Source organism: Mastigoproctus giganteus, chromosome 8 (genome assembly GCF_048544385.1).
Source record: "Mastigoproctus giganteus isolate SK-2022 chromosome 8, ASM4854438v1, whole genome shotgun sequence".
In the NCBI taxonomy this organism is placed as follows: Eukaryota; Metazoa; Arthropoda; class Arachnida; order Uropygi; family Thelyphonidae; genus Mastigoproctus; species Mastigoproctus giganteus.
Window position 1 is genome coordinate 162,099,853 of NC_143582.1, and position 25,857 is coordinate 162,125,709.

A 25,857-nucleotide genomic window follows, 5' to 3' on the forward strand; every position below is an offset into this window, starting at 1 on the left:
ATCAAAAACTTTCCTGATATCCAAGTATATGATATCAAAATTATTTTCTGCATCCAGTTCCTTTATCACTGCATCATAGTACTTAATCAAATTGGTCAGACAAGGTCTTCCCTTAATAAACCCATTCTGTGAATGAAGTATAACTGCACTCCTAAAGAAGTAGTCATGCATTACTTCTTTAACCAGTGACTCCATTATTTTTCCTGGAACAGAAGTGAAGCTGATGGGTCTGTAATTACTCATTCATCCTTTCATTCCCCTGAATTGGGGATACATTTGCACAACTCCAGTCTACAGGGATATAATTAATATAATTGGATAGATCCCTTCCACCCCAGGTGCCTTTTTTATGTTTAACTTCAACAATTTCTCTTCCACTTTCTTCTCAGAATATCATTTAGCTCCCTGTTAGAGTTCAATAAACTTCTGGCATTTCCCTTCCCTAAAGAATTCCTTATGTGTGATCGTAGATGCAAAATACCTATTCAGCCTGTCAGTAACCTGAGCAGGAACATCAACAGTTAAAGCATTGACATGAAGTGGACCAATATGATTCAGCATCTTCCTTTTACCTCTAATATAAGTAAAGTCTTTGCTGCTTTTCTTGGCATTCTTTGCCAAAGACTTCTCGTAATGTGCCTTGGCTTGCCTAACTTCCTTTGTGACTTGACTGCAGACTAGTTTATACTATAGGCTTTTGTATCACCTGATAATTTATATGTATCGCATGCATTTTTCTTCTCTGCCACGTATATCAACACTTCATGTGACATCCATTTAGGTCTAAGCCTTGAACAGTATTTCTTAGTTGGTATGAAAAGCCTAGTAGCTTCTATGATAATTTCCCCGAATGCTTCCCATTTAGAATTCGTTGTTGGTAAAAACATTTAGTTGGTCCCACTGTACAGAATTTAAAAACTGTCTGAGACCTTCTGTAGTCTCCTTTACAAAAGCAAAAACCCTTCCCCTTTACCCTTGATGATAGTTACATCTTTAAGTAAATCTCTCATCAATACACTGCCATCCAATGGTTCTTTTATCTTCAGATTCTTGGTGAATGAAGAATCATCTAATTGCTTTTTTTGTAACTCATTATAATATGGGATAGATTACTCTTATTATAATGAGTCATAAAATAGCAATTAGACAATTACATAACTTAGCACATTTCAAGACATCATTGGAGCATGATAAAAATTTATTTCTTTGGATGAAATCTCCATGTTGCACAATTAGTCATAATGCTGCTTTGGCAAATGGCTAATCCATGAACTAAATTTGCCAATTATCAGGTGGTATGCTATAGTCTAATTTTTAAATATGTGCACACAAGGCATTAGACCAGGTAATGATTCACTAAATATGTCTTCTGTTTACCTTTAGAAATGTCATTTGTAAACAAGATTGACAGTGCACCGTTCATCCATGTGTTGCCTAAAAGAAAATTAAGTAATTCAGATGACTGTGGCCTTTCAAAGTGCGTACATGTTAAATATTGCCAAAGACAATACAGCTTTTAACTTTTTCCCTTCTAAAATATACCACACACATTACGGTATACTTTTGATGGAGAGATAATTAATTTTATTTTCACTATACTATACACTGTACATTTATTGTATTTTCTAAGTATTATATGTTACAAATTTCTCTTTTAAAAAAGTTGTAGCCTTTTTTTCAGGGAGACATTGTAAACATAGACACAGTACAATGAAGTTGCAGTAAAGAAATGTAAGTTTTTCATGGCTCTCTTTCTCTTGTTTTGTGACCACCTGAAATGTTGAAAATTACAGGGATCTGGCAAGGATCAAATCCTGAGGCTGCCTGTTTTAGGAAGTTTGCCTGTATTTGGAAATGCTTTCAAAATTTGTTCTTCCAAAAATTCAGCAAAGGGAATGATACAAATAAAATGATTTTTATGTAATGCCTGCATAAAAATCATTTCATCATAACAAATTGAATATAAATTTTTTTTTTTTTTTCTGTTTATACTCTGGGACAACCAAACGGCCAGAGGAGTTCACGAGATAGACAGAATACAAGAAACAGCACCGTATTCAGCAGTCACGTGTTTGAACCCCGGTCACTCAAGGCACATGTACTTATGTACCCGCACGCCTGACCACTAGGCTATGGCGGCCTTCTATCTATATGAACATTGAATATCTATGAACATTAACAATGGAGTGACAAGCCAAGAGCTCTCATTTTGCCTAATGCAATTTATTTCTTTGGGGGATACACTGATTTATTCAAATAATTTTGCTGATTTGTTTAAAGACCCTTCTTAGGTGTTTACTGGAAAATATTGAGAAAAATAATTTGGTGAAAAAAGGAGACAAATACCATTTCTGAAATTTTCAAAGAGAAAAAACTGTTTTAAAAAGAACTGCTGGTTCTGATTCTATTATTATTATTATTTTTTGAAAAGAACATCTAACTATAATTTTGTACAGCACAATTTTATAATTTTCAACAAATATACAAATTTGCTTAAATATACAATTGTATCTTTAAGCAAATGTAAACAATTAAGCAATTGTATATTTGCTTAAATATACAATTATATATTTAAGCAAATATACAATTCAATGCAAACTGCCCTTGAGGCTCTCACAGACATTCTCTGATATGCCAAGCTGTGCTTGCTACCTGGGAATCTAAAACACTGATGGAACTGATATTCGGGTAACACTCAAGTCAAGTGGTTCGGTCAGTGACAGCCAAACCCCCTGCTTGCACCTTCATAATAGTGGGACTGTTAGTACCCAGGGTATAACTCCCATCTGCAAGTCCTGAAATACAGCACCCAGCACACTAAGTGACCATCCAGGTGCAAACCAATGTAAGCAGGGGTTAAGGTGTGGTGGTGCTCATGCCACATGGAGGAATGTTTCCCCCTCTGTGTTACCAGGCATTACTAGGCAGTAGATGATTCTCATCAATTGGATGCTTAAAGTGGTGGATGTTTGTTTGTTTGTTTGTTATTTGGTTTTTAGGAGCATTAGCAACTAAGGCCATATTGCTCTGGGATATGCGGTGGTTATTCCCTGACCTTTCCACATCCTCCGTATTTGGTGGTGACGGGCTCGAACCCCGGTCTAATCAAGAGGCGTGTGCTATGCACTGCTGCTCCTTCCCACCTGGCTACGGAGGCGCCTAAAGTGGTGGAACCCAAGTTTAGTCTACAGAGCGAAGCCCAAGCAAACACTCTCCTATCACTTCCATCATGCAGTATGACTGATGTTTTTGAGGTTTGATTGATATCATGGTGAGATCTTACCTTCCTTACATTTCGAGGGTACAGCTCTAATATGTTGTTTGCAGGCCGGCTGCTAGATAGTCCACCGGACGGAACCTATTGGCAACTCTCTAGGAGGCATCTGGATCAGCTAGTGTATAATATTGCTGCCTCTACTCTGCCAGATAGTGGCTGGAGGGAGTCTGAGTAGTGTGTATGTGGGGGGGGGGGAATTGTTGAGGCCATGTTATGACAAGAAGCTGTTTATATTCTTGCCTTGTGTATATGCCATATTCAAAAATTTCATTACTTCATATAACCTATCTCCTCCACCACTTTTTCTTACTACTGAATACACCATGAATTGTCAAACTAATAGAACAAACTTATCTGTGAAGGGGTCTAAACCTCCCAAACACTATGTTCATTTCACAAATATATGTGGCCTCAGTTCTAATCTCAATAATGCCCATTTATTACTTAAAAATTAATGGTGTTTTGCTGTATTTGGTTGTTTAAAATTAGTAGTGCACTGCTAGTTTTTTTAATTTGATAAAGTCGGTGGAATTTTTTTTTAATCTGGCTTCAAAAATTGCTTAGTAAAGAGAGCTGGAGTAAGAGGTTGTTTGTTGTTGTTGTTTGTTATCTGGTTTTTAGGAGCATTAGCAACTAAGGCCATATTGCTCCGGGGATATGCGGTGGTCATCCTCTGACCTTTCCGCATCCACCGTATTTGGAGTAAGAGGGAATTCTGTCACTACTGTTAGTATTAATCCCATAAATTATTATTACAATTACTATTTGATGTGTTTCTATTAATGCTAAAATTCAGTTTATAACCCTACAAATGCAACTGTGTAGTGTAACATACGTCACTTGGTAGCATAATTATGTATTGCTGCTTCATAAGCTGTGAATAGTGTTATTATTGCATTTAGTTATCTCTTAGTTCACTGTAGTATTCTCATAATAAATTTAATTTAAACAGAACTTATGCCTCAGACTACAGCAGCAAAGCAAAGGGAGACCTGTAACTCAAAGAAGAATTGAAAGGATAGTTTCCCTTTGATACTGCTCTGGCTGACAAGAACTCATTGATGATGCTTCAAAATTTACACCGTAATATTTGCATGAAATAAACCAAGGGAAAAGGAAACTTTGTTTTTCATTTTAAAACGAAAAAATTGAATTTTGTGTCAAATCTTCTCATGCTCTAATATGCTTCTGTCACATTTTACAAGTTTTTCTTTCATTTTTAAAATTATCCAGGAAAATTTACTTTACAACCACCCTGAATAATTGCATCTACCGTACTTTTGTTCTTTCTAACAAGCTTCCTTTGTATGTATTTTATGAGAGAGAGAAGTTTCTCCTGGAAATCATAATTGATCTATACTTTTCCATGACTTATCTATACTTCACATATAAATTGATAGAATATATTTGAAAATTCAAGTTACAAACATTACTTTTTACCTCATGCGCTATAAGTTGTTTAGTTGCATATGTTAAGCTGCGATGCTGACTCGTTCCAGGAAAGTTCACCAATTCTTCAATGTTGCTACAATAAATCAAACTGATAATTATGTTGCAAACAATTAACACAGCTTTTTTTAAATTATCAGTTATCATACAACTACAGAAAGTTTACTGCATAACAATGCTATTTTTATGCTGATTTAATATCACTCTTGACCCACTTCACATGAGTGGCATTAATAAAGCTCTTTTAGATACTTGATTAATACATTGATTATTTTAAATAGGGATTCTGATTTGTTTTCTGAAGAAATCAACAATCTAAGAAAAGTAAAACTTTAAGTCTTTAAGTAGTAGTAGAGGCATGTGATGCAAGAAAGCAAGCTTATGTAGCATCAGACAAAAAAAAAAAAAAAAATCACACATCCATTCCCTCTAAACGTTTGCCCAGTTCCTCCTTGAATTTATTTAAGCTATCAATTTCCGCAATGACAGATGAAGTTGGTTCTAACAATCAACTACCCGCTGGCTAAAGGCAAAGTTCCACACGTCTATTCATAAATGTCTTTCCTCAATTTGAATTTATGCCCCCTCAGATTCGTAATCTGAACAAGAGGAAGAGTCCCATCAGAATTGAGCCTGCTCAACCCATTCAAGGCCTTACACACCTCAAACAGATCACCTCGCAGTTACCTGGTCTCCAGATGCTGCAATTTGCAGAACATAAGCCTTTCTTGGTAAGATGACTCCTTTGTTCCCCTTATCAATATAGTAGCCCTTCTCTGTACTTGCTCAAGCAACTCTACATCCTTCCTAAAATGAGGTCTCCTGTACTCAAGGTCTGGCCTGACAACTACCTTATACAAAGGGATAATAACTTCCTTTTCCCTACTAGCAAAATTCCTGTATATCATTGACAATGCCCCATGACCTGCTCTGGCAGCCTGTCTGCACTGTTCAGAAAACTTCATATCTGACTGCACAATTACTCCCAGGTCTTTTTAATTTTCTACAACCCTAAGTGTCATACCACACAGTTGGTATGTTTCTCTGGGGTTACTTCTATCCATATGCAGTACTTTGCATTTGCCAATGTTAAACTTCAGTTGCCACTTCTCAGCCCATTTGCCCAACTTTTCTTCTAGATCCTGTTGCAGTAGCACACTGCCATTACTGTCATTAACAATTTCTGCCAATCTTTGAATCATCTGCAAACTTGGACATTAAGCCCGATATACCTTCATAAATATCATTTATAAATATACCAAACAACAGTGGGCCCAAACACCAAACCCTGGGGGACTCCACTAATAACATTAGTCCATGAAGAGCAACATCCATTGATTACCACTCTTGGTCATCTCCCAATCAACCACTCTTTTATCCACTGTAGCAACTTCCCCTTAATACCATACTGCTCCAATTTGCACAGCAGTCTTCCATGTGCAACAGTATCAAAAGCTTTCCTGAAATCCAAATATATGAAATCAAAATTATTTTTTGCATTCAGTTCCTTTGTAGCCACATCATAGTATCCAATCAAATTTGCAGATAAGACTTTCACTTAACAAACCCATGCTGTGTCTGGATTATTACTTCAGCCTTGTCTAGATGATACTGCAAAGTTTCTTTAACTGGTGTCTCCATTATTTTACCCAGAACAGAAGTTAAACTAACAGGTCTGTAATTACTTGTGTCACCCTTTGATCCCCCTTTGTGAATTGGGGATGCATTTGCCACCTCCAGTCTGTGGGGACTGCCCCTGAGTCCAAGGATGCTCTCATAATTATGGCTAAGGGTTTGCTTACTTCCTTTGCTGCCTTCTTTAATATAACTGGATAGATCCCATCCACCCCAGGTGCCTTTCTTATGTTTAACTTCAACAATTTCTCCTCCACTTTGCTCTCAGTTATTACAAAATCATTACACTTCCTGTTAGAGTTTAATAAGCTTCTGTCCTCCACTTCCCTACAGAATTCCTCATGTGTGAATGTAGATGCAAAAACTCATTCAGTTTGTCAGCTATCTGAGCAGGATCATCAATAGCAGAACCAATGATATCGAGTGGACCAATCTGATTCATCCCTTTCCTTATAGAGTTTATATAAGTAAAAAGTTCTTGTTGTTTTTTGATTAGCAACCATTGCCAGAGATTTCTTGTAATCTGCCTTCACTTGTCTAAACTCCTTTGTGACTTGATAACTGACTAGCTTATACCTACCATAGGCTTCTGTGTTGCCTGATAATTTATATGCATCCCATGCATTTTTGTTCTCTGCCACGAGTCTCAATAGTTCATCTGACATCCATTTAGCGCTAAACTTTGTAAGTACAGCCGATTCCGGTTATTTGGGACACATCGGGACACTAGTCCCGATGTGTCCCGATGGACCCCCGCTTGACAATTGGTTCACAGTACAATTATCCACAGGCTCTAAAAGTAAGTATATTAAGCACAAATTTACCCTTTATTTCCTTACCAATTAAAAAATCAAATGACAAGTGAAAATCAGAAGAATATACATGATAATTGGAATAATTAATATGTATTGTAATATGTACATGCTAACTAATTGACATTTCTGTTCACTGATTGTGGGTAGGAGTTAAAATTTAAAACAGTATAAAGATAAGCAATCAATAACAAAGAACATGGCACACACGAATTGCAAGTAACACGATATGTGCAGGTGAGAACGGAGTAACAAATTACGAAGCTTTAAAAATAGGAATGAAGAGAAGATTCTGAAAATTAATTATTTTATATGATTGAAGATTCCATAGAAGTGTAAACACATTTCACCATAATAACCCACAGAATTCCAGCTGTCGGTATTATCGCAAATTCAATAAGATCGAGTTTACTATCTGTTTATGATAGATTGCACTATCAGAAAAGCCCAATAAACAGGTGACTACTAATTGTTTTATGGTTGTGACCTCAAGAAATCAGACCGAACCACGTGGTTCGGTCTGATTTCTTGAGGAGACAACTGTAGGGTAATCTCCAGTGATGCGGTCTCCTGCCCTGATTAAACGGCATGTTGTCTCAATTAAGTAAAGTAAACCCTGGGTAAGATTTGCCCCAAATAAACGGCTGCCCTGATTAACCGGTGGCCCAAATAACCGGAATCCACTGTATTTCTCAATTGGTATGAAAAGCCTAGTACCTTCCATGATTAATTCCTTGAATGCTTCCCATTTAGAATTTGCTGTTGGTAACATCATCAGTTGGTCCCACTGTATTGAATTTAAAATCTGTCTGAGACCACTGTAGTCACCTTTAAGAAAGCAAAAACGTTTCCTTTTACCCTTGATGGTAGTAATATCTTTAAGTAATTCCCACTTCAGTACACTGTGATCACTGCCACCCACTGATTCCTTTGTCTGCACATTCTTGGTTTGGTTTTGATTTTACTGGCGCAAAAACGACTGCGGTTATACTGCTCCAAGAAAAGATTAAAATATCAAAAAAGAAAAATTCTGGTAACCTTTAAACATGTTACCTCGTCAAACTGTTATTTATATATATATATATAAAGCAGTATATGTTAAAAGTAAATTATCCAATTTTCATATGTGTGTGTATATATTGATAGCTTGTAAAAACTTAAAAACTGCTGACATATGGTTGTTGTCTGATAAAATCCGACTGAGTGTATAAGGCCTAGTCGGATTAGTAAAGCGGTAAAATATATATTGCGAACGTGGATAAAATTAATGCAATCTATTAAAATATGCTTTATTGATAAAACGGTGTCGCAAGACTCGCACAGAGGAGGGTCATCTGCCCTCAGCAGAAACTAATGTGTTAGATGACTGTGTCCTATGCGGAGTTGAGCAAGAACAACTTCCTCACTACGATTCCTGCGCAGACTGGACTGCCATGTTTCTATTACAGGCTTTATCTGGTATAATTTATTTATTCTCTCTCTCTCTCTCTCTATGCCATAGTTTTTGCCATTGGGAATATATCTTTTTGTGTATTATTTGCCTGTAGTCTGTATAGGGGACTGACAGGCAAAGATTATTAGTGGGAGCTGCTGATTTGGCTGCAGTGTCAGCCAAATCATTTTCCCTTATTCCAATGTGGCTAGGAATCCAGCAGAAGTGGATATCAAATTTGTGTTCATAAAGAGAATATCTTCTGCTGAATCTGACAGAGAATTGGATGGGAGTTTTGTCTCAAAGATGATATTCATTCAATATGTAATACATTCAAAGAATCGGAATATATTATTGACCTTTGGTATTGACAAGTTCGAATGCAATCCAAGGCTAACTCTATAGCATGCAGCTCTGCAGTGTATGCTGGATTCAGGAAGAATCTGCTGAGATATTATAATGTCTGGAAAGACAACAGCAGATCTTACACACGATTCCGACTTCGAGTCGTCTGTGCAAACTGGCAGGAAGTTGGAGTGCTCAGCTCGGTGTGCTGAATAGAATTGCAGGTAGACAAATGATGGAGTCTCAGATTTGACCCATTTATTAAGGGAAAAGTGAAAAGGGAAAATGAGCATGCCAGGGTGGAAGAGTTTGCTTTGGTGATTGTGCTTTCTTGTCTACCATGATGTTAAACTCTCTGAGTAGCTTTTGGACATGAATAACAAAAGGTCAGTTGGCAGTCTGACGGACACTGTACAAATTTTTCCAATGTGGCTCAAAAATGGATGTCCACGTAGGATGGGCTTGCAGGGATTTCAGTTTTAAAGCATAGTTAAAGACAACTGCTTATGTCGAAGCGATAATGGTGGTTTGTTTGCTTCAACGTATAAGCTCTGGACAGGAGATGTTCGAAATCTTCCAACAGTGATACGGATAGCCTGATGGTGGACAGGGTCCAGCCATCGAATGAAGGGCACTGTCTCTGGCTGAGGAGTATACCTGAGACCCGTAATCTAGTTTGGATCATACACGTGCACGACAAATATGCAGTAAGGTGCACCTGTCTGCTTCCCAGGGTGTAGAGGTAAGACAGTGAAGAATATTCAGTCCTATCGTGCACTCTGTACGGAGTTGATGAATATGTTCTAGAAAGGCCAACTTTTTATCAAACACGAGTCCCAAGAATTCTGGGTCTCACACTACTGGAATAGCATTTTGTCCGAGCCTTAATTCGGTTCAGGATGAAGATTACGCTTATGACAAAAAGTGTATGCAAACAGTCTTCTGTGGCGAGAACCTGAATCCATTAGCAAGTGCACAGGAATTAAGGCGATTAATGGCTTGTTGCAGTTGTCTTTCAATAACCCTCATGTTGCACGACTGACAAAATATGCTAAAGTACATAGAGGGCGCTGTTTACAGTTGGAGGAAGCTGTTCTGTGACGGAATTTACTTTGATGGCAAAAAGCATGACATTTAATACTGATCCTTGTGGTACTCCTTCATCTTTGCAAAAGGAGCGAGAGAGTGAGGATCCCACACAAACTTGGAAAGACCAGTTGGCAAGAAAGTTTTTAATAAAAATAGGGATTTGCCCTCTAAGACTGACGCTATGCAAATCTTTTAAGATGCCGAATCTCCAAATTGTGTCATACCCTTATTGTCAAAGAATACCAACACCAAATGTTCTTGTTTTAGGAAAGCATCCCAGATGGATGTTTCCAATCTAATTAAGTGATCAAGAGTTGACCTGTTTTTTTGGAAGCAGCACTGGATGCTGAGAGAAGTTCATTCAATTCTAAATACCACATTATCCATATACAACTAGTCAGAGCTATAGGACGGTAATTAGTAGGGAATTTAGGATCCTTTCCTGGTTCGCAAAGGCAAGAACAATTGCCACGCACCAGGAATCCGGAAATTGCTCTTTTATATAGATTCTGTTATAAAGAACAAGTAGGCGATCCACAGATGTTGGTGAGAAATGTTTAAGCATTTCATAATGGATGCCATCTGGTCCAACAGCACTTTCCTTGGAAAGACAGAGAGCTCGTTTTAGTTCCTGAAGAGTGAAAGGCACATTGTACGGACAAAGGCCTTTTGGTGTGAAATTTAGTGCCTGTTTTTCTCTTTTATGTTTCAGGACCAAGAACTCTGGGGAACAGGAAGAAGATATCACAGATATGTTTGAGAATGTTTCCCCAAGAGCAATGGCTATTGCAGATGGCTCTGCAATAGTGCATCCATTATATTGTAGGATCGATGAAGAATGAGATGTACAGGGTGTCCCAAAAAGGTGTAACTAATTTTAAATGTTTGTAACAAATGTAATTTTAATGAAAGAAACACAAAACCTGTGGTAAATGTGAGAAAAACAGTTCACTTTTTACTGACATTCAACATGTGCACCACTTTTCACATGAACAATACCTAATCGGTAATAAAGTTCATCCCATGTTTTTTCAAGGATGTAACACTTAATCATGGTAATTGCATTTGTAATCCTGCGCTTTATTGCCCATGTTTGTAACAGGAGTCTTGTAGACTGTCTTTGACGAATCCCCATAAGAAGAAATCACAAGGAGATAAATCTGGTAAATGTGGTGGCCATGCAATGGGATCATCACGCCCAATCCAACGGCCAGAAAACTTGTCATCAAGAGACTTCCTCACACTCAAAGCCCAATGGGCGGCGCTCCATCCTGTTGGAAAATAACGTGTACACAAATTGCGTGTACACCAATGCTAGGAGTATAGTAAATAAATTTGATGAATTTGAGGTATTGCTCAAAACATCAAAGGCAGATATTGTTGGGATATCAGAGACGTGATGTCACACAGATATAAGGGATGCAGAACTGCAATTTGGGGAGTACAACGTCTACAGAAAGGATAGACAGGATAGGAAGGGGGGAGGGGTTATGCTATTAGTTAAGAAACACATAAAAACCAAGGAAGTGAAGCCAGTCGACATCGCTGGACAGTGCAGTGTTGAGTCAGTTTGGTGTGACATAAGCATTGGGAGATCAAAATTGAGAGTAGGAGTGTGCTATAGGCCTAATGACTCTGATGAGTATAATAAGGAACTGTACAGGGAAATAGAGTGGGCCAGTAAATCAGAGAGCCTTATAATGGGAGATTTTAATTTCCCAGATATTGACTGGAATTTGGGGGCTGGTTACACACACATTAGCAGGGCTTTTGTGGATTTATTGGATGATTGTTTTCTACATCAGCATGTTCGGGAGGCAACTAGAGGGAGTTATACTCTTGATTTGATTATCAGCAGTGATTCTTCATGCATTAAGAATCTGCAGATAAATGAACCACTAGGTGGCAGTGATCACAGTGTGCTGAAGTGGGATTTACTGAAAGAGGTAACTACCATCAGGGGTAAACGGAAGGGTTTTTTCTTTCGTAAAGGCAACTACGATGGTCTGAGACAGTATTTAAATTCTATACAGTAGGACCAACTGATGATGTTACCAACAGCAAATTCAAAATGGGAAGCATTCAAAGAACTTATATTGGAAGCTACTAGGCTTTACATACCAAATAAGAAATATTGTTCAAGGTTTAGGCCTAAATGGATGTCAGATGAACTAATGAAACATATGGCAGAGAAGAAAAATGCATGGGATACATATAAATTAATGGGTGACATGGAAGCCTATGATAGATATAAGCTGGTCTGTAACCAAGTCACAAAGGAGATTAGGTAGGCAAAGGCAGATTATGAGAAATCCTTGGCAAAGGATGCAAAGAAAAACAGAAAAGAGTTCTTTACCTATGTAAACTCTAGAAGGAAAGGGATGAATCAGATTGTTCCACTGGATATCGACGGTTCAACAGTTGAGGATCCTGCTCAGGTAGCTAACAAACTAAATGAATATTTTGCATCGACATTCACACATGAGGAGTTATTCAGAAAAGGGAATGCCACAGGTGTATTCAACTCTAGCAGTAAGCTACAGAATCTTGAAATAACTGGGAGTAAAGTGGAGGAGAAACTGTTGAGAAAAAACACAAGAAAGGCACCCGGGGTGGATGGGATCTATCCAGTTATATTAAAGGAGGCAGCAAAGGAAGTAAGCAAACCCTTAGCCATAATTATGAGAGCTTCCTTGGACTCAGGGGAGGTAGCCATAGACTGGAAATGTGCAAATGTGACCCCAATTCACAAAGGAGGATCAAAGGCTGACACAAGTAATTATAGACCTGTGAGCTTAACTTCTGTTCCAGGAAAATTAATGGAGGCACTGGTTAAAGAAGCACTGCAGGATCATTTAGACAAGACTTCAGTTATAGCTCAGACACAGCATGGTTTTGTTAAGGGGAAGTCTTGCCTGACCAACTTGATTGGATAATATGATGCAGTCACAAAAGAACTGGATGCAGGGAATAACTTTGATATCATTATTATCATTATTAATATCCATATGATGCAAGGAAGCCTGAGGCTTATGCTGCACCAGGAGAAAAAAAGAAAGTTCCCAAGTAACAATGAGAGAGAGAGAGAGAGAGAGAGTCAAAAGTAGAAGGGAATCACCAAGAAAGAGAAGAATGATGATATCCAGCTCAGGACCCTGGGTGTGCCAAGCCCATACTCACCAGATGTGAGCCCCCGGTGTTAATATTATATACTTGGATCTTAGAAAGGCTTTTGATACTGTTGCACATGGAAGACTGCTACACAAATTGGAGCAGTGTGACATTGGAGGCAAATTGCTGCTATGGATAAAGGGGTGGTTGAGAGGGAGAAGACAGAGAGTGGTAATCAATGGACACTGCTCATCGTGGACTAATGTTATTAGTGGAGTCCCTCAGGGCTCAGTGTTGGGTCCATTATTGTTTTCTGTATTTATAAATGATATTGATGATGGTATATCAAGCTTAATGTCCAAGTTTGCAGATGATACAAAGGTTGGCAGGGTTGTCAAGGACACTACTGACACTATGCTGCTGCAACAGGATCTGGAAAGGTTGAGCAGATGGGCTGAGAGGTGGCAAATGAAGTTTAACATTGACAAATGTAAAGTACTACACATGGGAAACAGCAACCCCAGAGCAACGTATCAACTCTGTGGTACTACACTGACAGTGGTAGAGAATGAAAGGGACTTGGGGGTGGTTGTGCAGGCAGATATGAAGTTCTCTGAGCAGTGCAGACGGGCTGCAAGAGTAGCTCATGGAGTATTGTCAATGATATACAGGAATTTTTCCAGCAGGGATAAGGAGGTGATTATTCCATTGTATAAGGCAATGGTCAGGCCACACCTAGAGTACTGTATACAGGTCTGGAGGCCTCATTTCAAGAAGGATGTAGAGCTGCTGGAACGAATACAGAGAAGGGCAACAAGATTAGTGAATGGAACAAAGGGGTGCTCTTACGAAGAAAGGCTTAAGTTTTGCAAATTACAGTGTCTGGAGACTAGGCACCAGCGAGGTGATCTGATAGAGGTGTATAAAGCCTTGAATGGTTTAAGCATGCTCAATGCTGATGGGATTCTTCCTCTAGCTCAGAAAAATCACCTGAGAGGGCATAAATTCAAATTGAGGAAAGACAGATGTAGGATAGACGTGCGGAAATTTACCTTTAGCCAGCGGGTGGTTGGTTGGTGGAACAGACTCCCATCCCTTGTGGTGGAGGTTGATAGCCTAAATAAGTTTAAGGCTCAGCTGGACAGGTATTTTGAACGAACAGAGGGGTGAAGTGGAAGTGGTTTTTTTTTTTTTTTTTTTTTTTGGCTGATGCTGCATAAGCTTGCTTTCTTGCAAATGCCTCTACTAATGCTAATGCTAATAACCCCATTTGGCAGTTTATCCAATTGAGAATACACGTAAAGCTCACGCATGTCCTGGTAATTATCCGCTCTCATAGTTGCTTCTTGAAAGAAAAAGTGTCCAATAACACGATCAACCACGATGCTACACCACACATTCACCTTTGGGCTATCTCGCTGATACCCCTGCACGCAGTGTGGGTTTTCAGTCTCCCAAATTCTGACATTTTGCTTATTCACCTTTCCCCCGAAAAATGAAATGTGCACTCATCCGTGAAACAAATCCATGTCATTATATGTTCATCTTGTTCCATTTTCTCCAACATATCTTCTGCGAATTGTTTGCTCATTTAAAATTGGTTACACCTTTTTGTTCGTGTGACAAGTGGTGCACATGTTGAATGTCAGTAAAAACTTCAACTGTTTTTCTCACATTTAGCACAGATTTTGTGTTTCTATCATTAAAATTAAATTTGTTACAAACATTTAAAATTGGTTACACCTTTTTGGTACACCCTGTATATTTTCCCTTCATTTTCCGGATTTTATCCCAGACCACCTTAGTGCTGGTAGATTGAGTAATAGATTATGTAAAATGGATCCACGATTCCTTGTGACTCTGATGGCTAATGTAGTGTGATTTGGCTCGTGCATGTTTAAAGGCTATTACATTGACCATAGAAGGACATCGAGCAGAATATCCCGCAAGCTTTGTTTTGAGCCGTTTTTGCTGCTGTGCATTGTGAATTATACCATGGTTTGGGAAAAGGTGGAAACTGGGCAGATGTTTTTGGAATGGCATTGGCAGCTGCATGAATGATATTTTCTGTGATGTACGTGACTGCATCATTGATAAGCTCCTGACTACATTAAGGTAAAAATTTGCCTGATGTTGGAAGGCATTCCAGTCAGCCTGATCAGTCTCCCACCATGGTAACCTGAAAGGAAGACACTGTCTCCTGCTGTGTAAGCAGGTTATCACAGGTAAGTGATCACTTCCAAATGAGTTCTCCTCCACTTCCCAATGAGTGAAGGAAGTAGAGATGGGGAGCAGATAGGAAGATCAATGGCAGAAAACGTACAGGTAAGCATGTGGAAGAATGTGTTGGTTCCCACATTTAGAAGGGAGCGGTCATTGTAATTTGGCATATGCTCTATGACTCGTCCCTTTCCATTGTTGCTAGCACTACCCCACAGGGTGTTATGTTCATTAAAATTCCCGAGAAGTGAGAAAGGGGGAGGCAACTGCATTACAATATCATCAAGGTCTTCCTGGGAGATGTCAGTTCCAGGTGGCAAATAAACAGAGCAGACGGTTAAAAAAATCCCACTATAAGGCAAATTGCAACAGCCTCTATTCTATGCTGGTTGTAAGTAGCAAGGGCTGAACTGGGGTCTGGTTGCCCAAAAGGATAGCCACTCCTCTGTGAGCAGGACTATCTGCAATTCTATCCTTACAAAAAATTGTGATGTTATGCATGGTGGGGGTCATCATTTGCCTTTAGATAAGTCTCCTGCAAGCAAAAGCAAACTGGCTCGTGCTTTTGCAGGAGTGCCAGTATTTTGCCGGAATCCACAACAATTCCATTGTAGGAATTTAGTCATTATTTTGGCTTGTTGGGTCCATCAGGCAGCTTCCAAGGTGTTGAGGGCTTACTTTTGTCAGTCTTGGATTTATCTTTTTTGGGGAAGTATGGAAGCTGTCCCGTGTCCATTTCTTCCTCCGGAAAGAGTTCCAAGACTGATTCGTCTGGTACCTCCTTATCCTCTACATCCATTGTTTCTGGTATTACGGATAGCTTTTCTGATCTTTTTGGCTTTTCTTTACCACTTAATTTTGGTAGTGGTGGAGCACTAGGAGGTACGGATATAGGAGTGGCAGATGACTGTGTTTTTTGGGTGGGCTTTTGTGAACTCAATAAATAGCGTGCAATCAAAGTGAATGACTCTCTTGGTGGTATAGTCATCTCAGTTTGTGTACCAATAGTGCACTTCACAGAAACCTCTGAGCATATGAAGGCTTCCCGCTATTTATTGGTTGGATATGTTTTCTGGCCTCTGGGTAGGAGATATTCAGCTCTGTTTATAATTTTTGGATTTCTTTTTCATCCTTCCACCACTGGCATGCTCTAGAATAGGCAGGGTGCTCTCCTTGGCAATTGACACAGATTGGTTTTTAAGTTGAACATTCCTTGCTCTTGTGGTCTTCAGCACCAGATTGAGCACAGGCAGGGTTACCACGACAAGCTGTTTGTGAGTGGCCGTATTTTTGGCATCTAAAACACCGCGGTGGGTTTGGAATGTAAATCTTCACTGAGCAGTTTAGATAGCCTGCCTTGATGGAACTTGGAGGCCGTGGAGTATTGAATGTGAGGATAAGAACTTGGGTAGGGATGAGATTCTTATCCTTTCGTATCGATATTCTCTTGACAGCTGTCACTCCTTGGTCTTTCAATTCAGAGCAGATCTCTTTTTCAGAAACATGAAGAAGATCCTGCTCTGATATAACACCTCGTGAAGAATTCAGAGTTTTGTGGGGGTTACGGTGAGAGGGATTCCTCCTATGGATGCAGAGTTCAGGATTTTTTTAGCTTGTTATGCACTGGAAGCTTCGACCAAAAGGTCGCCAGAACAGAGTCGTTTAACGGATTTTGGTGATCCTTCTAATCCTTTCTGGACAAAGAAGGGCGACATCTTTCTGACTGACTGCTCTCCGGTGGAATGGAGAATAAGGAAGAGTGGCACCACTGATAGTGGTGTATCCTCAGTTCTGGCTTTTTTCATGGGGGTGTTTTCCGTGCTATCATTTCGATTAGGTAGGGACCTTGTTGGGGCCCCAAAAGAAAGAGGACTTAAATTACTCATAGGAGTAAAATAAAAATTTCAGATGCCCTAAGTATCTCATCCGCCACGGAGCCCTACAAGGGGACATCCACTCGTGAACTAGCAGGTACTGCACACACAAATGGGAAGCCAAGTTCACTCAGGAGCATCATACTCACGTTTCCAATAAGCCTCGATCCTGTTTCAGGACCAAAAGGAAGAAGACTTATTGGAACGCAATTGATCCTAGCAGTAAGAACCACCCGCTGATCGATCCCAGTCAAGCCGGTCCAGGACCACCCGATTTGTCAGAGCAGAGGCCGAAGTGGTGTATTAAGGTTGTGTCCCTCAACAACCAGGATCCCCTTTCCGAGTGCCCATGGGTCGCGGCACATGGCTGCACACACCGCACTCCAACGATGTAACCCTGGAACAAAGGTACAGGCATTAGATCTCAGTGATGCTAATCTGGAAGACCAGCAGCATCACTGGGAGGTCCCCTCACTATGTATGCACCCACGTCGAGGGGGCAAATTCTTATGCACAAATAATCACTGTTGATAACCAGATCAAGTGTATTACTCTCTCTCTGGTTGTCTCTCAAATATGCTGCTGCAGAAAACAATCCAATAAATCCAAATAAGTCTTGCTGGTGTGAGAGTGACCAAGCCATTATTAGATATTCTGATTTACTGGCCCACTCTATTTCTCTGTACAATTGTTCGTTGTACTCATTAGAGTCATTAGGCCTATAACACACACCTACTCTCATTGTTGCTTTCCCAGTGCTTATGTCACACCAAACTGACTCATCATTGCATTGTCCATCTATGTCAACTGGATTCACTTCCTTAGATTTTGTTTTTTAACTAACAGCACAACCCCTCCTCCCTTCCTATCCTGTCTATCCTTTCTGTACACATTGTACTCTCCAAATTCCAATTCTGCACTGCTTATATCTGTGTGACACCACGTCTCTGATATCTCAACAATATCTGCCTTTGATGTCTTGACTAGCACTTCAAATTCATCAAATTTATTTACTATACTCCTAGCAATGGTGTACATGCAAATATACATGCACCTGTTCTTACTCTTAGTTACCCTAACGCCGCATATGGATTTATTTGTTCCATGATGACTCACACTATTATGGATTTTCCTTTACAGGCAAATCCCCAGTACCCCACCCTGCAAGCCGCTGCTTATTCTATTTGAAGCAGTGCAAGAAGAATCACTTTCACCTCTGTCTGCGGTTAATGTTAATGTGTGAATTCCCCTTTTAGTCTGTGAATTCTCCCCCAGGCTAGCAGTTTTCCAACTCGCCTAACACTGCCTCAATAGCATCAGCAAATACTCTTGCACCCTTTCTATTTAAGTGTATCCCATCCCTGTAGAAGCAGTCTCTCCTGTTAATAAGCACTGACCACACTCAGAAAAATTCCACCCCACGTGCCTTGCACAATCTCTCCATGGCACCTCTGTAGCCAGGTGGGCAGGAGCAGCAGTGCGTAGCACACGCTTCTTGATTAGACCGGCGTTTGAGCCTGTGACCACCAAATATGGAAAGGTCAGAGAGGGACTACCGCATAGCCCCGGAGCAATATGACCTTAGTTGCTAATGCTCCTAAAAAAAAAAAAAAAAAAAAAAAAACCAAACAATCTCTCTAGGACCGAACTGAACTGACAAGGCTCTCATTATGTACTTCCTCCTATCATGTCTGGGCAGAATTGCAAACACTTTCAAATTTAACCCTAACTCGTGTCTTTTTTCCAACATTGACCCGTACTTGTTAAGTAAATCTGCAGATCTCCTATTCTTAATGTCATTAATGGCAACATGTACAACACTATCACCCTTTGGGCCCTTAAAAGATGATATCAGCACAACATCATCAACTTTTGCCCCTGGCAGACATACCCTGGTCCTATTCCACCTATCCTTTTTACACAATATATTATCTGTCTCCCTGAGAAAGGAGTCATCGACAATAACTAGCTCCTGTAGCACCAGCAGATTCTGCCCTGAAGATTGCCACTGTGTTGCAGGGTGCACAAGAGTGAGCTGTGGCGTTGAGTAACCTAAAATGTTTGGAATAGGGACACACCTGCATGCAATTTATTTTATAGTTTATCTAGCTATTATTTTTTTATAATTACATGTTGTTAATAAAGTAATAAAAAACATACATTAAACTTTAATACACAGAAAGAAAATTAACAATGACACAACCTTTAATTGTTTCAATTATTATTTTTTGCTCTTTAATGTTGATTATAATTGAATAAACAACAATTCAGCCATGATAATGTTGATTTGCAAGCAACTAGACATTTTGTCCAGCTGGAAAATTTGGCTATGGCTTCGTGAAGTAGTGTGCTGGTCAATGCCATGTTCACACTTGGATGTGATCATGGCATCTACAAACATGGCAGCATTTTAAAATTAAAAGAGCTTTTTAAATTTCTTTTTATTAACTTTTATTGTAATATATGCCAGGTGTGGTCAAGCTTGGTAACCATGAGAGCTGCACAAGATAATATTTGAAGGCTTGAGGTTCTTAAGCCTTTGAAGTGCATACTTGAATTCTATTTAATATTTACATACACAATAAAAATTTACGTTTCAAATAGAGAAATTTCAAAATTCCAATTAATAGCTTTGTTTTCACTACATTTAACATGTTCATTAAAAAATAAAGTAGCATATTAACAAAATACTATTGAACATCCAAATGTACTATTAATAAATTTTTTTTTAAAAAAGTAAATTTTTGCATATTTACTTTTAAATTTGTATACATTTTCATATATACAAATTTAATCCTCATTAAGAGTGGTTTAAAATACTGTCTATAGAGATTGCAATCTGTTTAAAAAGTAGGGTAACAGATGTTTCGGGAGAGAAACTACAATTTCCCTTTCCGTTACATGAATAAATCCAAAAATAATTATTTCCGTAAATTTTTGGTATTTTTCTAAGGCAAGACACAGCTGAGCTGTCTTACATATGCATTTGGAGAGGGTTGTCTTCAAGTTCTGTCACAGACTGGAGTATTCGATAAAGGCCTCTTCAATCAGAATTGAAAACAACGAGTCCAGCACGGAACCTTGGCAAATTCTATAGTTAGCCAATCTCAGATAGAAGGAGAGGGGCTCCCTCCGAGAGTTACTCCAGGTTTTTCATCCTGCACAACACACAAATCAACCTGTGAACACCCTGTGTATTTGTGGATTAATTTGTGTGTTGTGGAGGCTCTTTTTACATGACACTAAATTCTGCAAGTGGTCTAAGTCACTGATGCACATAAAACCTAACAACAACAAACAACTTAAAACATTTTCAATAATTACTGTAAGGTTTTTTGTTCATTTTATGACCTAAAATTTAATAAAACTGAAATCAGAAATTTAATAAAATTAAAAATAAGATTTCAAAACTAATTTACGTTGACTGTACAAATTTATATATTTATATTTCCCCTTTCTACATGTATTCAATGATTCTGAAACTGTGTAATATGCCTCTACTGGTGTGACATATAGACATTAAAATAGTCTTGTGGCATATTTGTATTTGCATGAGAACTGGAAACGCAATTCTCTCTTGGCAGCTGTGAAAATGGTATACAGGAACTCCCCGACTTACACAAGGGTTGCATTCTGTGGAATGCTAAGTAAGTCGGAATTTCCCCCATGCTTGTGCAACACTCGCAACTGTGCTTGTTGAATTGATTGAATCAAAAAAGAAATGTTCAATGAACATGTAAATAGAATTATTTATTGTATTTATTAAATTTTTTATCTCATGCACAGGAAAAATTACAAAAGCATACAATTTAAAAAAATTTCAAAATTATAAAAAAGACAGGAGACAGGCATAACGTCAGCAAGTTTAACCTCTTGAGCATCATTGCCAGAATCGACTTCTTCAGCTGATAAGTATGCCACTGCGGAGATTGAGGGCTGTGGAGATTTAGAAGGGGTCGGCCGCTCAACCTTACGAAAGAACATATTAATGGATGACTGCACGGTGGCTTTTTTCTTTTCATTGTAGATTCCTTTGTAGCAAGCAACCATATCATTCACCCCTCTGTTAACTTTTAAGAATCGTTTGCTGTCAGGATCCATCCTCTCAAACCTCGCCATTGCTGATGCAATTTCACGAAATGCCATTGCCATCTCTCTGGTGATGAAGCAACTCAGCTCTTCATTTGGTTCATCTTGAGCTTCATCAGCATTTTCTTCTTTCACTATCGCTGCCTGCAAGTCAATAAGTTCTTTATTAGATAATTCCTTCTCTTCTTCCTCTATTAACACCTCGTCTTTGGCATCAACCTCCAACTGAAGTAGCTCTGCAACCTTTACAATTTTATCTGTAACCTCTTCGTATGATTTGTCTTTTTCAAATCCTTTGAAGCCGTGCCATGGGCATATTTTCTTCCATGCATCATTTAAACAACTTTTAGTAATTTCCACCCAGGCCTTATTAATGTTTAAGATGGCATGGTAAATATTGTAAGATTTCCAAAAGCCTCTTAATGTAAAATTTTTCTCATCGTCTACTATAGACAATGCCTGAGCAAATGTTGTGTGTAAATAGCATGCTTTTAAATTTGAAATAACATCCTGATTCATAGGTTGGATGAATGAAGTCCTGTTTGGTGGTAGAAATATGACTCTCACATTTGAATTGAAATCATCTAGATGTGTAGGATGTCCAGTAGCATTATCTAATAGAAGCAAAATCTTGAAAGGAACATCGTGTCTTTACAATATTTTTCAGCCTTGGGAATGAAGCAGCATCATGAGTAGGGTGGCTTTATTGATGGCCGTAAATGCACGAGGATTTCCAGAATGGTATGCAAGCAGTAGTTTTAAACCTGTAATCTTCCGCTGCATTAGCCCCAAGCAAAAGTGTGGCCCTATCTTTTTACGCCTTGAAACCTGACATTGTATTTTCCTCTTTGGCAATGTATGTTCGATCTGGCATTTTTTTTCCAATAGAGAGCAGTCTTATCAACGTTAAAAATCTGCTGCATTGAATAGCTGCCTTCATCAATGATTTTTTCCGAAAGTTGTGGAAAACAGCACGATGCTTGAACCTATTAAACCACCCATTGCTTGCCACAAACTTAGGTTGAGGTTTGCCATACTTATCCTTAATATCTTTATAAATACTTGTTGCTTTTGCTTGAATGGTCATTAGACTCAGGGGCACATGCTTCTGAATCTGATTTTCCATCCATATTATTAACAGCTGTTCCATCTTCAACATAGCACCTGAATGCTGTTTTGTGATCAGTGTTAATCTTAAGTGCATTGATCCTTTGACATGTTCTTTTATATGCACACTGTCCTTTAAAATAGTATTCACTGCTGAAGCAGCGAGACCTAATTCCCTTTCAAAATTGATTCTTATAACGGGAACATATGATAACGATGAAAGTGTGGTGCAACTTTCATTATAAAAATGACCTTTTAGAGAGATAAATAGCTTAGTAATATAGCAAAATTTTCAACTTCCAAGAACTTGGAATGAATTATTAAAAAAACAACGTGTTATTGGGTTCAAATTACGATATTTTCACGATACCTCCAATTATTCCTATGGGATGCAAAATACGTTTCCACAATTTTTTTTAAGTTTTCACCGGCAGGCAAAAACTTACGTAAAGTCGAATTTCTGTAAGTCGAGTATTACGTAAGTCAGGGAGTTCCTGTATTTGGAATTTTAAACTTTAAAATATATTATTATCAGAGGTAGTAATAGTGGTAAATGATGTAAGGAAGCAAGCCTATACCCCATCAGTCACACACACACACACACTCTCATCTGTCCATCCCCACTAAATTATGTAATCTTACCTTAAATTTATTGAAAATACCCACTTCCACAAAACTAAATAGTAGTTTGTTCTAACAATCAAGAAATCTCTTGCTATATATACCTCACTACATGTAGCACCTATTATATTAACATTTGACATTTTACCAGGAGATTCCAATACTTATTAATTTCAGTTCTTTGTTTTTTAAATAATAATTGAAATTTTTGCAAATGTGTTTTTTGTCACTAAAAATACTTATCAGTTTTAATGAAATAAAAAGTTTATTGATTATATTTAAAATTTCGGAAAATCTTGGCGACATAAAATAAAAACATGAAGCATTTAATTCCTGCCAAATTTAAGTGTAGCATTAATTGCACAAAAGTAATAATAAATAAATAAATAAAATAAATAAATAAAAATAAATTTCTATTAATTTTTATTATGTACAGGACAAATATTATGAATCAGTATTATGAAATCAATCATCCGTATCCTTTTTTTTACCTCCCAAAGGTTCTTACGACATTCACTACATGAAAATTCTCCATGACTAAAATACAAAAACAACTGTAATATGTTGCTTCGTGTGCCTATCTTTTATCATTAACATTTTTATTTTTTTTTATTGGCAGCCTTCTATGCATATTTGTACCTTATAAATTAACTGGGAATAAAAAAATCACCAAGGACCAGTGTATGGTATACCAGCTGATATCATACATAGCACACAACTCATCTGACTATGTCATTCCCCCACTCCTGTTAAAACATCAATTTTACTGGCATTCGTGACCTTTCTGTGACAGAATTTTGTCAGAGAAATGTAATCACGAATTTATGTTATAATTATTGTAATTTAAATGAGTCTCATACTTCATTTAAAACAATCTAGATGTAATTTTTGATGACAATATTCTTGTTACTAAACTATAATTTCCTTCCTTTTGTTTACTAATTCCTTTTAATTTTGATATTCATTACTCCTGTAATGGATGCCAAAACTAGATCTAAAACATTATTAGATAGCAAATTAGTTTAACATATTGTGTACTGGTGGGGAATAATTCGTTGTATTAGGTTTGATAAACTGTTTAATTTGTGGTTCTTAATGTGGAGCACTGTTATTTTATTATTTTAGTTATTTAATTCCACTTTCATACTTTTCTATAAAAAAATGCAAGTTTTTGCAAACTTGCATTTGCAAAAGTTAAAAAAAATTCTTACTTACGGTTCAAGAAGGTATAAATATTGTCCTTCCATAGAGCGTTCTTGGTGATAATTCAGACTGTACGCTATCATAATATCAATTACACGAGCCAGTTCGGCTCTTTCCCAATCACTGTACAATTGTGTATTTACCTAGTGTAAGATATCAATGCATATATCATAAAATACATATGATTATTATTATTTGTGGAAAATAATACAAAAAAACAAGCAAGCTTACACAGCACGAGGAAAAAAAAAAAAAAAAAAGCCAGCACTTCCCATTTCACCTGTCCATCTCCTCTACAGTTTATCTAATAAATATATGTTAGTGTTTTTCACTCAAAGGCATCGGGCAGTGTTCAAACCATAAAGTTAAACTGTAACATTCTAGTATTATTTGACTTTTCTCACTTAGGTCAGCAGCTAACATTCTAAGGAATGTAGCGCTAACTATTCTTGAGTTAAACCTAAAAGTTAAACAATGAATAAGAATGAAATATTATTTCACCAAATAATATTTAAATATTTGATCAAATAATGAAATAATAATAATAAAATAAAAATAATGTTTTTAGCAATTATGAATATGATGAATTAGTAAGCAAGTTTGTTTACATTCAAAGAAATTAAAAATCAATATGATTTAGGTTTCTGTTCATTAACTTTTAAACTACGTAAACCTATTCATAAATATAAATATTATTACTTAGTTTTCATGTAATTTTGCTATGGTAGCATTAACATTTTCTTTTATGTTGTCATTTCTAAATTGGAGTACATACTGACTATGCTTTTTAAGTTTGCTGTTGCTATGGAAAACAAGTCATAAGTCATTTTAACAGCTAGCAGTAGCTCATTTATGTCTTACAAATGTTGGCAGACATACTAAAAAAAAAAGAAAAAAAAAAGGAAAAAAGTAATAATAATAAATAAATAAATAACCAAAAGCAAGTGCATTGTTTACTTTATAAAATATTTAACCATTTTTCGGATAAAAGGCAATACATAGTTATGACATATTTTAAAATTTTATTCCAACACTATATTGAACAATAAGAACAGATAATATCTTTAGTAACAGTATTTTTTATTATTAAATAAAAATAATTTCCTGATGACCTCATTTCTTAAACTCACTGACATGAAGCAAGCAAAATCAAGCAATCAGGGCAACATTTTCCAAACTGTGTTCCGTAAAAAAAAAATCATAATTAATATATATATATATATATATATATATATATATATATATATATTTTACAATTTAAATTTTGCATATTTGAAGCATACAACACTTTTTATATGAGTATACATTGATGAGCCAAAGCATCATGACCAATGAGTCGTTATGCAAATTGAAGCAACTGCAGGTGAACTACGGTGTGTGTGTGTGTGGGTCGGGACACCGTATAGAAAACACCCGATACTGAGCTCCATTAATCAGTGTTACTCCTGTTCTTCAGATGGGAAAGGAAGTGGACTTAAGTGAGTTTGACAAAGGCCAAATTGTAATGGCCAGACGACTCGGTCAGAGCATATCCGAAACGGCACGGCTGGTCAGGTACTTACGGTCAGCCGTGGTTAGTACCTACCGAAAGTG

The 25,857-nt window shown here is 37.6% G+C and overlaps 1 protein-coding gene across 1 annotated transcript in view; it reads right to left on the reverse strand.

Annotated features, from left to right (window-relative positions):
- Positions 1-25,857, reverse strand: part of cutlet (chromosome transmission fidelity protein 18 homolog) — a 404,162-nt gene that overhangs the window by 59,001 nt on the left and 319,304 nt on the right. Inside the window, exons 17-18 of the mRNA XM_090380385.1 lie at positions 24,277-24,407; positions 4,718-4,802 (exon numbers count right to left, since the gene is read on the reverse strand). Coding sequence (XP_090236511.1) covers positions 4,718-4,802; positions 24,277-24,407 — 216 coding nt within the window. The remainder of the gene's footprint in view (positions 1-4,717; positions 4,803-24,276; positions 24,408-25,857) is intronic.